The sequence below is a fragment of the Emydura macquarii genome, unplaced genomic scaffold (assembly GCF_026122565.2).
Source record: "Emydura macquarii macquarii isolate MOO-44397 ecotype Brisbane River unplaced genomic scaffold, CSIRO-AGI_Emac_v2 contig_450, whole genome shotgun sequence".
Lineage (NCBI taxonomy): Eukaryota > Metazoa > Chordata > Testudines > Chelidae > Emydura > Emydura macquarii.
The window spans coordinates 9,483,827-9,496,386 of NW_027130587.1; the positions used below are offsets into that span (position 1 = coordinate 9,483,827).

Below are 12,560 nucleotides of genomic sequence, written 5' to 3' on the forward strand. Positions count from 1 at the left end.
ATTTTTGATGATGTTGCTGTATGCAGAATCTTCACACCATAAGATGCTGATTCTGTGACCTCTTCCAGGGGAATCTCTGGATCTCATGCGACCCTCTTGAAGAGGTCATAGAATTGTTTGGAGTCATCTACCAGTGTAGGTGCAGGAAGAATTACAGCTTCGTCTGGTGAGGACAGGGATTCACGGGTGGGAGATGTTTCCTGTTCCACACTTGTGTCCTCCACCTGTATTTCTTCCACTGCTATTGTTGCTGTAGTTGCAGGGGTGGGGTGAATGTCTAAATGACTTTGCCCTGCTTGTATTGGAGCTATTCATCTACTGTATGCCTTGGAATAGGATGCTCAGACATCCCAATTATGCCACTGCATATGGTATGGCAGAGGAGGACCAAGCCATGGTGGACCATAGTAGGGATATGCTCTATGAGGGGCATACTCAGTTGCCTCGAATGATGGTGTAGCGGGGGAGGAGACCTCTCATGAAAATTAGGCTTCCTCTGCTTCACTGTCTTCTCCACACGGGGCAGAACGCTTCATTGTGCGCAAAGTGCATCAGTGATTCCATGATCCCTTCTGTAGGTGATTGTGGGACCATATCAGAATTGACTGTATCTGGTGGTGGCTTTTGCACCCTTCCTTACGGAGGGTGCCAGTATTGGTTCCACACTTCTCGTTGGCTCCATACAGGTGGTCGGTGCCGTAATCGGCACCTTGGCAATTGTCGGTGCCCTCATAGATTCCGGTGCTGACCTGGGTGCTCTAGGAGGGACCTGGTCAGTATTCAGCAAAACCATGTGCCACAGTGCGAAACAAACTGCGTCCACACTGACTGCAGAGAGAAGCAGAGGGGAGGCCACACCACTAAAACTAGCAGTGAGAGGAGGGAGGCGCTGCTTGGGCATGTAGGGAACATAGGGGAAGGTTCTGCCGTGTCCTTACTCTCCTAAGCAGTGCCTGGCCATCTACACTGCCATTTATACCTGTGTCAGGGCACCGTGCAGCGCATCTACTCCATATGCTGCCCTGCACGTAGATGTATCCTAAAAGTTCCCTACTGAACTGCATAGGGTAGATCAAAGTGCACTGGGGGGAGCTTTTGGTGTGTGGTACCAGGATCCACATGGGGTGTAAATTTACAGCACACTGTCAGTATAGACAAGTCCCTGGTTTCTTTCCCTTTGTCTGGGGACCAGGGTTATTTTCATAACAGCAGGAAGTCAGCTTCCCATTTTCAAACTGTGGGCAAGGAGCATTCCTAGCATGTGGTTGCAGGTGCTCAGTTATGTCCTGTTAATTTCAATGCTATCACATCTGAGGATGAAAGATTTGTGCTGCGCAGTGCACAATCAGCAGCATAGAGACATTCTAGTTTGCTTCCTGTGAAGTGTTCAGCACCATGTCAGGAGCATTTTGATTGTAGGTACATTGCACTACAGCAGTGCCTTCAAACGGCTCTCTTTATTGCCTACTACTTGTTCGTTTGCAATAAATTACATATGGGGATTCCTGGTTCTTGCCTCCATTCTCCTGCCAGGCACATTAACAAACAGCAGGATACACTGTTATTTCTTCTGCTATTGACAGTGTTCTTTTATTACACTAAGATATTTGTGTGGAGAACTCAGTACTCTTTTTTGGTCCTTTGTTACTCTGTTTTTCATTCAGATTTTCCACCCAGATAAAAAGTGGAAAAAAATCTATGGCAATTTGCTCTGGTAGAGGAAAAAATTGAATCAAGCCCCCTCTGCAGTTTATATTTAATGTGAACTGAATGAAACTTTTGGACTCTCACACTCAAGGTGTATAGGGGTCGGACATAGTGAAAATTAATGAAAATCCCAAACACTTTTTCAGTCCATATCGAAAGACTTTCAGGATTACTCTTTATAGTCAGACAAGGGCGTCTCAGGCCCCAAAATGAAGAAAATGGTTAGCTAAGGCCTGGTACAGACTGATATGGGTTCAAAAAACCTATTTGTTTTAGAGGGGTGATTTATTTGAACAGATGTACTTATGCAGGTACAACCCCTTGTGAGGATTCAGTTACACCAATATAAAAGGTGTCGCTGGAAGAAGCTATGCTGGTATAATACGCTGCACTGGTACAAGAACCTTCTATACTGATGTAAGTGCGTCCACACTAAGGGTTTGTACCAACGAGTGGTGCAACTTTTGTATGTAGATTAGCCCTGAGAATCTCGGGTAATAATCCCCTCTGACCCACCATGTCTGTGTGTACATGGAAAAAGAATGCAGCACCTTTCTGTTAGGAAGAATGTTCCAGTGGTGATAGTGAGCATTGATTTCGAAGAAGGGTTAAACTGGTTTGAGAGAGGGAGTCCGCACACCTCTCCCTGTGAACGTCTCAGTAAAAATCCAGTGAGCACTGCAACTCGCCTTAGCGGCAAACCTACCGATCAATTAAGGCACGTTCACAAGTTCTCCCCTGCTGTTGCTAATCTACTCAGTGAAATCCCGCGTTCTTGCTTTGGAGCCATGTGCTGCAGTTTGGCACCTGTAATGGGCATAGTTGGGGCAGCGGAAGTATATTGTTAACAGCTGTGCATGTTCTAGCCTGATGTTACTTTGAGAAGTGCCTGTCGTAGAGCTGAACTTTAGTTTTGAACCAAAAGCTTCTCTCCAGTTCTGAAGCATTCAGGTTTTTTTCCTCCTGATTTTTTTTAAATGGGGGCCATATGCTTCTAGGTTCTGTCTGGCACCAGCCGTGCCAGTATCCCAGGAGAAAAGCTGTTCCTGCAGTACTTTCAGAAACAGGAAGTACCAACATGCTGACAGATTGAGCATCCGACACTTCCAGCCCAATTTTAGCAGACCCAGGCTGTTGAGATAGTTCACCTAAGGATCAGGCCCAGCTCTGTGTTGAACTCTGAACTTCTTGAAATTCACCCAGCAGTAACTGCTGCTTTGCAAATTCCCTCACTGAGTCATATTTGTGGGTTACTGGCAAGTTGAGGGAAAACAAAGCAATTTAAATCACCAATTTTAATCATGACTTAAATCAGCAAGCAGGAAACCTTGTTTTTATGCAATCGATTTTAATCTTATTTTGCATCTGTGCTTTTTATTGTTCCTAAAGCCAGGTTGACTGTCATCAGTAGGTATAATTTGGTAGTACTTTTGCTAACCAGGAGAATGCGCTAGATTTATTCAATTTTTTAACTTATAAAAATGTGTATAGAAGTAAATTAGAAAATGGTGAATGGTATGTTTACATACTGTAATCATCTAGTAATTAAGACATTAAAATACATTTATTAATTTTTTTCCCTTGCTATGTGTGTCAAGCTCCATTCGGATAGAAATTGGAAATCTATTAAAAATGCACAAAAATGGCATTGTTTTTATTTTAAAAAAACTACCTTAAATATGTGGGATACAGAAGTGTTTTGCTAAATCAGTGTTAAATGCAGAATGAGTTAATACTTCTTTGATTTAATAATTAGCAGTTAGTGAATGAAACTGATTTGTTGATTTATCACCATGTCCTTAAAGATTGTAGAAAGAGTGTTGTCTAAATCAGGGTGTGTCTGTGCTATAGTGGCTTCAGCAGGACAGCTCTACGGTGGTAGTGTAGGGGAGATGCTTCCTAAATTGACTGGGGGGGTTCTGTCAGTGTAGGTAATCCACCTCTCTGAGCGGCCATAACTAGGTTGACGGAAGAATTCTACAGTTGTGGTTAAGTCAATCTAACTACGTTGCATAGGGCAGCAAATTTTTCAAAATCCTGAATGATGTAGCTAGGTTGACAATTTCTCAGTGTGGACTAGGCCTCAGTTATAGGCTAATATAGAAAAATAGAAGTTTCTCTCACTCTGAACTTATTGCTGGGAAATATTGAGTGCAGATAGTCTCCTTTAAAGCATTCTTGAAATGAAAGATTAGATGGGATCTTTTATTTTAGGTTTGGTTTGTTTGTCCCATTGGGAGTATAATATCGGCTAAAGTATAAAATCTGCTACAAATATTAAAACCAAAATTGCATCAGACACCTTCTGCCAAGCGTTCCAGTAAACACTCCATGGTGAACCACTGAACTACCTTTTTTAAAAATAAATTTGGTTTCAGCAAAATTTGTCATTCTCTGCATGGTCCAATAAATGATATTACTTCACCCAGCTTGTCTCTCTAAAATTATGCCTTGGTCATTCACAGACTTACTTACACATGTGCTTAAGGTGAATTGTTCCAGAATGCTAGGTTAGGTGCATGTGTCAATCTTTGCAGGCTCGGGATCTTAAGGGGCCAAACTTTTAGTAGATGGACTAAATTGTGCCTTGTGATGCTGGTGTAATGGAGAACAGAATTTGACTCGTCCTCTTAAGTAGGTAACAGTAAATAACACAAAACCAACCCATTCTTCCTTTTGCAGAGAAAAGAGAACCTTGCTTAGGTATAGAGTGCTGGGTGAAATCAGGACAATCAATAGGAACTAACCAGTGTCAGAGAGATGACTGCAGCATTCCAGAGCTCAGTTGTAATTCATTGTACTAAATCTATCGCCAAGATTAAAACTCGCCTCTCACAAGGATATGAGCTAGCTAACGTGATTCCTGGCTCCCTGAGAAGCTCTCTGGCATTTGTGTTATAGTTGGATACCATCAAGTGTGAAGTCACCAGAAATGGGATCGGGGAGAAGTAGCTAGTCTTGACAGAATTACCATGTCCTCCTTCGTTGACCTCCCCCTGAGCCTAAAATGAGCAATCCTATTAGTAATTTGGAACAGGAAAGTATTATTATTTTGATATCAAAGGGCTTTTCAAAAGAGGATCTCAAAGCACTTTACAAGCAGAAAACCTTCGCAATAACCTTGTAACAATTTGTTTTCAGAGGTGGCTCAATTTGGTGAACACCTTTTCAATTCCCCTGACATTTTTCACTGAAACCTTTTTGTGCGTGTGGTTTTTTTTAGGGAGGATTATTGGTTTTTGCACCCACTGAAACTTCCTGTTTTCATGCCATTTCCAGGGACTGTAACTGTTCACAATGGAGCCTGAAAACTCAAATATCAATTCATGTGTGAACATTCACACACGCACAAGCTCACATTCATGGATGTTGAAAACACTGGAATTAGCAGGAAAAACAGGTTGGGGTGGTGCCCCCATAGCCAGATGGGGCAGCAGATGAAACAGTGAGCTGGAAGGCAAGAGGTCCTCAATTCTATTCCTACTTCTGCCGCATCAGTCCCCTAACTAACACTAGACATACATTATTAGGGGCAGTGAAAGAAAAGAGCTGGAAAAATACCAAAATGAAGATGGTGTTGGGTGGGGAGCGGAGCTGTGGGGGTGGTTTTGCTTAAAGTGTCATTCTTCCTCCCCATCAATTGTGGCTAGTACAATGTATTTTAAAGCAATATGGAATTGTCAAAGTCCCCATTTGTTGACTGGTAAATTGGGCTACGTTTAAATGTAGGTTTGCTACCGTGTTATAACTGATGAAAAAGGAGGGTAGGGGAAACTGGTGGAGCAGACTTACCTCGTTTGTTGAACGATACCAACAAATTGACCCAAAAAATGGTTTATGATTCTGGTATTGAGCATGAAAAGGTAGGCCTTGTAACAATCGTATATGAAGATGGGGGTTAGCCATATAAAGTAAGGGATCTCTAAGAATTTTACATTTCCTTCATAGTCTTAAGCTCTAAGTCACACTACGTTAATTAGTATATGACCTTATCAATATACTGGAAACCATATGTAAGGTATCATCAGTTTGATACTTGAAACACTGCAGCCCCACCTCAAGCACTTGCAACATTTTCATGGATGGAGTAAAGAAGGTTAGGCCCAAATTCTGCAGTCCGTACTCAGTTTTCACTTGGCCCTTAAGAAGGCCGGTGCTCATCAATAATAATGGGAACTGATCTGATGAAAACTTGAAGAAAGGACCTCAAGATTCAGCTATAGTTTCATGACAGAGGAAGAAAGAAAAGCTTATACAGAAAGCATAATAATAACTTCTCACCACCTTCAAACTCTGTTTGGCAGTTGCCAGAGTTTTCATTCAAACTCTCCTCTTCATTGATGATGATGTTTTCAATGTCCTTCATTGTTAAATGGTCCTGGAATGCATGATACAGAATATGTTTGAGCTCTTCCAATGTTATCCTTTGCATGTCAAACTGTAGGAAGAGGAGAAAAGACTTCAGTTAGTTGTCACTGGTAACAATACTTAAATGCCTTTGGGACCCTCTCTCTAGACCTAAGTGCATCCCGATTTGCTGCACGCTCGTTACGTAAATGTGTATGTGCTGAGGGAAGCGGGGGGATAAGGCCCCACAGGTTATTTTGCAAATTCTTTATATTTTGGCTATTTTAGAAATATAGAATATACAGCACAGAAGCGATTTAAAGCACATTACAAATGTGCTTTTCTATAGCACTTCCCCTATAATTTCTGTATTGCCTACGGGCCTTTACAGGCATGTGCGCACCCGGCAATCTGAAAAACCTGCTGTAGCTCAGTCCAATCTCCCACCACCCAACAGAGCTCATTCTCAGTAGGGTCTCTATATGGTGGGTTGCCTAGCAGCTTTTTGCAATGCAGCAGCCTCTTATTTGTTCTGGCTTCTCTTTCCTGAATACATCATACAGGGAGAGAGCATGTTCATCTTCCAGTACTCTTGACCATAGGCAAGGCAGGTAGGTGCTGCTCCCACACAATGTCAGTGTCCAATCTGAAACTCTGTTACTGCTGCAAAATATGCTGAAACCTAGGCTTCTCATTGGAACACAGTCCTCTGTCCCCCTCCATCTTTGCTTTGGGGTAACATTGGCTGGAAATTTGTATCACCGTGCGTTTAATTGTACACCAGTCAAGGCTGCCCAAAAGCAATGTGTTCTGTTTGTTAATCAATGAGCGCTATATAAATATATATAAAAACACTGGCCATTTACAGGCAACCTGTGTAGTCTTCCCAACCCTTCAAAATAAATGCACCCCCCCCCGACCCCCCCATCCCAAATCAAAAAGGAATCCAAACTACACCTCTGACTTAATGCGGTAGTTGAGAAAAATAAATTACCACTTGCATCTGCTTCTTCCATTAAATGCAGACTGAAAGCAGTAATTAGATTTCTTATCCAACAATTTCATAACCCAAAGGAGCAAAAGAGAACCCCCTCCCCCAAAAGCTATGAGATAAGTTTAACAGGAAAACAAAAGAACAAGCTTATCATTTCTTAGCTGTTTTGCATGTTAACCAAGGCCCTCGCTCCTGACCACCACTTCCTCCACTGATGAAAAATCATTAGGCTTAAAAGGCAATGTGAGAAAATAAAAGCAGCTTCTTAACGCCTGATACTTTTACAAATTTTTTTGCATATAAATAAATATGAATTAATTGATCTATGAAATTCTAATTGGCATCAGATTTTACAGGTCACACGAAAAAGAAATGATTCTAACAACGTTAAACAGCCCCATCTATTGGAGTTGGTTGTTTTTCTGCTGGACTTGTTCTTCAGGGATACTATTGCCCTACTAAAATATCACCAGTCGCCACCAGCAATCTCTTCTAGTGCAAGCAAAGTCTGTAAACACACACGCATGTATAATGTATACATTATAACGTATAGTGTATAATCACAAAGTTCCCGTTCATTGTATTGTAAGCAAGGCAATTTGTATACTCTTCCGATTTCTTTCATCACTGGTATGAATAGGAAAAATGTTTCTCCCGGCAACTAGAGTTCTGTAAATGTAGGATAACAGGCACTTGGCTACCTCACAGAGGGATCAGGAGCATTAGTTGCATTGTCAAAGCACTCTACAAATATCAAAGCATTATATACAAGCAAAGTGGTGTTTGATCATTTTTATCCCCTTCTGAGGCAGTGTTTTCAGACTGGCATGGTGCTGAGGCAAATGGAATTGCTCTGGATTTACACCAGTCTAACAAAGCTGAATTTGGCCCATATTTTGTAGCAAATATACTATAGATGTAAAAGGATTACCGTGGTTCTGTGAAAGACACTGGTGGGCTCTGGGGGTGTCTCACATACCAGGAGGCGTGGGGAGTGTTTTCTCACTTGCCCTGTAGTTTTCTTTTCCTCTGTGGCTCTTTTGGTATGTGGACAGGATTCGCGTTAGAGGTCACACTTGAGTAAACTCTGCAGTGAAGACATGGTCTTGTTGGCCAAAGGATCACTTTGATGCCTGAGGAGCTGTGGTAGTTGGTCAGTTGATGTTATAATAGTGCTTTTTTGCTATCTTTGTCTCAAAGGAAGATCGAAACTCTCTTCCTTTTTCACAGGAGTTCATAGTTCTCCCTTGCTGAGATTTTTTTCCTTCTACTGTCTGCCCTATTAGCTTTACCAGTAATTAGGGGTGCCTGCAAACAGTAGAAAGCGCACCCTGTGAACCCATGGCAGATGTATTTGTGAGCACGGCGCTGTGCTCTTTCAAATAGGCCATGTGATTTAGTTTAGCATTTCCACTCATATGTTGGGGAATTTTATCCTCCTGGACATCCACCGTCACTTGTGTTCTGACTCCTCAGGTGTTTCCATAAGTGCTGGTGGATTGTGCTTTTCATATTCTACTCTGTCAGTGTGTCCCTTTTTTAGAGACTTCATCAAATCAAAAAGTTCTTGCAGCTTCAAACTACTCAGGCAATCACAGAAGAACCTGTCATATGGGTAGGTAGGATACATTCACATTGCACTCATTGTAAAAGACCATTTTACCTTAACTATGGACAGACCATTGTCCACATGCCTTTTGGGACCTTCTAGGGGGAGGGGTCTGGACGGGCTTGTTTCAGGGATGGTGCATATCAACTTCAAGGGTGGTGAGTATCACAAGCAGTAGGACAAGGGCTCTGGGGCTCCCCTCACTCCAGCACAGAAATACGGAAACATCGGAATAGCCACAGTGGATTGGACCTGTGGTCCATCTAGCTCAGTATCCCAAGTCAGACAGTGGCCAGCATCACATGCTTGGGAAGAGCAAGAAACTGCTTAGCAGGCAGGTAGGCAGATAGATCATGCTTAGGCCACACTGCTTATGAGGGCAGACTGAAAAAACTGGAAAAGAGAAGACTGGGGGAGGGAGGGGCACAATAACAGGTTTTATGCACTTGAAAGGTTGTTACCAAGAGGAGGGAGAAAAATTGTTCTCCTTAACCTCTGAGGACAGGACAAGAAGGAACAGGCTTAAACTGCAACAAGGGCGGTTTAGGATGGACATTCGGGAAAACTTTTTCGAACTATCAGGGCAGTGAGGCACTGGAATGAATTGCCTAGAGAGGTTGTGGAGATATTTAAGAGCAGGTTAGACAAACACTTGTCAGGGATGGCCTGAATACTTCACTCTGCCTCAAGTGCAGGGGACTGCACTAGAATAGTGGGTCTCAGCCAGGGGTACGCATACAGACTTCCAGGGGCACATCAACTCGCCTAGATATAAAACTAGGCAAATATCAGGCTACATAAAAAGCAATAGCCAAGTCAGTACAAACTAAAATTTCATACAGACAATGACTTGTTTGTACTGCTCTCTATACTATACGCTGAAATGTATCCCAATTGAGTTTTACCATAGAATTATAAAATAAATGAGAAAGTAAGCCATATTTCAGTAAAAGCGTGCTGTGACACTTTTGCTTACAAACTCAGACAAAACCGACTTGTATTTTTATAAGTGAGGAGAAACCTGGGCGTACGCAAGACTAATCAGACTCCTGAAAGAAGTACAGTTGTCCAGAAAGGTTGAGAGCCACTGGACTAGGAGACTTCTTGAGGTTGCTTCCAGTCCTACACTTCCCTGATTTGGATAGCACCTCATTTCAGCTGCAGTGTGTTGTCCCATGTCAGTGGGCAATTGGTGAAAGACTCTCTCTCTTGAGGCACTCTGGAAGAAATACTTGGTGGAAAGATTCTCCCAGGGCTGTTTACTTTTGCTGACAAAATACCATTCCTCTGTAGCAGTTCTGCTGCCTCACGATCATCTGGCATGGGTGCGCTCGCTCCTGTAAGCCCTCCTTACATGTGGTAACAGTTGGGCCGCCCTGCACCGAGCAGCAGCGCTTCCCCTTGTCATACTTGTCCCAGCTGCTGGCCCTGATTGGAAAAACCATTGTTCCATGAGGTTGAGCCAGCGGCTGATAGACAAAGTTAGTGGCTGCATGTCTTTGGGCATATCCGGACGTGTTGGCACAAACAGTACAAGAATGGGTTTATAATTCAACACAGATCTATCCTGCACTGTGTCACACACCCCATGTAGCTTATTCTTCAGATTGGGGAGGTCTCAAGAAGGCAACCCACCCATACAGCACTTTGCCACTCCATCCCTGAGCCTGTCGGATGAGTCCACCTGCACAGGCATTAGAGTATCTTCTTGGGAAGGCTATGTCAAAGAGAAAAGCTGTTAAGTTGGCCACCCAAGGCTGGGTGGCCGTATCTAAGCAGTCCCACTTTGATTGATAGTCCATCTGTACCAGCACTGTGCTTGGTAATAAGAGTGTTTACAGGATCAGGCCTGTGGTTTGTGAAGTGTTTTGCAGTCTTTGGATGAAAAATGCTGGTGCTGTTCACAGCACCTGGAAAATATTTCAGGCTACTGAGCTGCTAGTTTGGGCCCACACCTTTTGCCGTTGTATTCTTAAGACTTTGGAAATGCCCTTCTGCCCCAGTCGTCGTCACTTTCCACCAATGCTTCTTTCATAAAAACTTGAATCCTAATTTACAGCCTGAGAAGAAAAATAGGCTCATAAAGAGATGCTAATTTTCTTGAAATAACACAATGAAAAAAATAAGCATAAAGGAATAAATTGATATCTCCAAGAGGAGATCCCAGAGGAAGCAAACTATAAAACCTTGGCTGTTGCTAAAGAACAAAGTGGAAGAGCATGTATAGAAAAGGTATAGCTTGCTATTGGAGATTTTTATGGATTGCCTCCCATTTCACTTGTCTTCCACAGCACAACAGTCTGTCTGTTCATATCTCTCCGTTTCTCAATTTTCTTCACAAATGAATGCATAACACTTCATTATCAGAACACTGACTACTTCCTGAAGAGCTCTGCTTGTCGGGGATACGTGAAAGAGGTTATTAAGATTCTGAGGCAGTTTGGTACTTGAAGAAGCTTGGCTTCTGTGTTTATAATGTCTGGGAACATCACTTCCCCCTCTTCTCCAGTCTCTCTTTAGCATGCCTCAATATTAACATTTTTTCCAGGGTTTTTGTCTTGGTAGAAGGTAAATAATTGTTAGTTTAAGAGAGAGCCGTGACGTAGTTCTGGCTTTTGGGACGCATGTTTGAGTTTCTTAGAAAGCTCACCATTGCATATGGTGTAGGAAAATCTTGCCAGGTACCTTAGTGCTATTAACTAAATGCAGAACACGTTATTCGATTCAAATCAGGGGTAAGTGGGTGAAATTTAAGGGCCTGTATATACGGGCGGTCAGACAACATGATCTAATGGTCTCTTAAAGTAAAGGGGAAATTAGTTTCTTTTTTCCCTGTAGATTAATAGATATTTTACTGCAACATGGTAATTGGTGATGGCTCTCAGCCATGAAGGTGAGATCTGAACTTGCCCCAAAACATCTGGATGTTCAGCACCAGGGTTCTGGCTTGGCCTTTGAAGGAGGTTGCAGCTAGAATAAAATCTCCTAGAGCTAAGGGGTGCTGGGAACGTGAGGTTTTGTAATGAATAGAAGGGAAAGTTGTGCTAAATGCTGCACAGCTGTACACTGACAGTTCCAAAACTGACCACTTCAGAGTTTGTGCACATCATGAGTAGGCTGGCCTGTGCATGAGCACAGGGGTCTGGTTGCCTGGATCCGCCTGTAGGATCCGGTCCTCTATGGTCTTTGTGCTTCACAGCTTGACACAGCACCACCTCTAGAAATGGCGATGATCCAGCTCAGGTGATTTTACACATAATATCTGACAACCTTCTCCTAGACGTCAAACCTACCATCGTAACTGAATCAGCACAGGTTGTACTAACACATTGTGGTGAAGACCTTCCATCATTTCAGAGTCTGATGATGTGTCCAACCCAGATTTAAAATCATGAAAAAGAAGGGCATGATTTCATCTGCTTTAGCGTGTTGGCTCAGCTTTTGGGGAGAGAACTTGAAAAAAATGCAAAGTGGACTTTCACTGAATTTAAGCCACCAACTTGCATGATATATGGAGAAAAACTCTTCAGTAGATGAGTGAGCCTCCTGTGTCTTTGCAACTAGAGTGACATGCTCAAGAAAAAACCCTGCTTCTAATGTTTGATAGAAAGAGTCATGCTACTGCTTCCTGGAACTCCATATTTCTATCCCTTTAGAAATCATGCTGTATAACAGGGCTTGTCTACACTTGCAAATTTACCAAAATTGCTATTCCAGTTTTGTAAATTTCCCCATATAGACTAGGTAAGGCATACTTTGAACAGAGACCAAGAAGATCTCCATTGACGGGTAAGTTTGATTCCTTATTCTCCCAGATAAAAAACAATTTATCATCAAATGGGATCCAAATATGTATGGAAAGAGTCGAATAAAGAGCTATGTGCAGCATATAGTTGAAAACGC

General features: G+C 42.5%; 1 protein-coding gene and 1 long non-coding RNA gene across 6 annotated transcripts in view; one reads left to right on the forward strand and one right to left on the reverse strand.

Moving 5' to 3' along the window:
* Window positions 1–12,560, forward strand: part of LOC137146571 (uncharacterized) — a 93,713-nt gene that overhangs the window by 52,814 nt on the left and 28,339 nt on the right. The gene's annotated exons all lie outside the window — the stretch shown is intronic.
* The window catches only part of CALN1 (calneuron 1), a 269,840-nt gene that overhangs the window by 5,496 nt on the left and 251,784 nt on the right, over window positions 1–12,560 (reverse strand). For all 4 annotated transcript variants that reach the window (XM_067537934.1, XM_067537932.1, XM_067537935.1 and 1 more), the window contains exon 5: window positions 5,992–6,145. In XM_067537934.1, coding sequence (XP_067394035.1) covers window positions 5,992–6,145 — 154 coding nt within the window. The remainder of the gene's footprint in view (window positions 1–5,991; window positions 6,146–12,560) is intronic.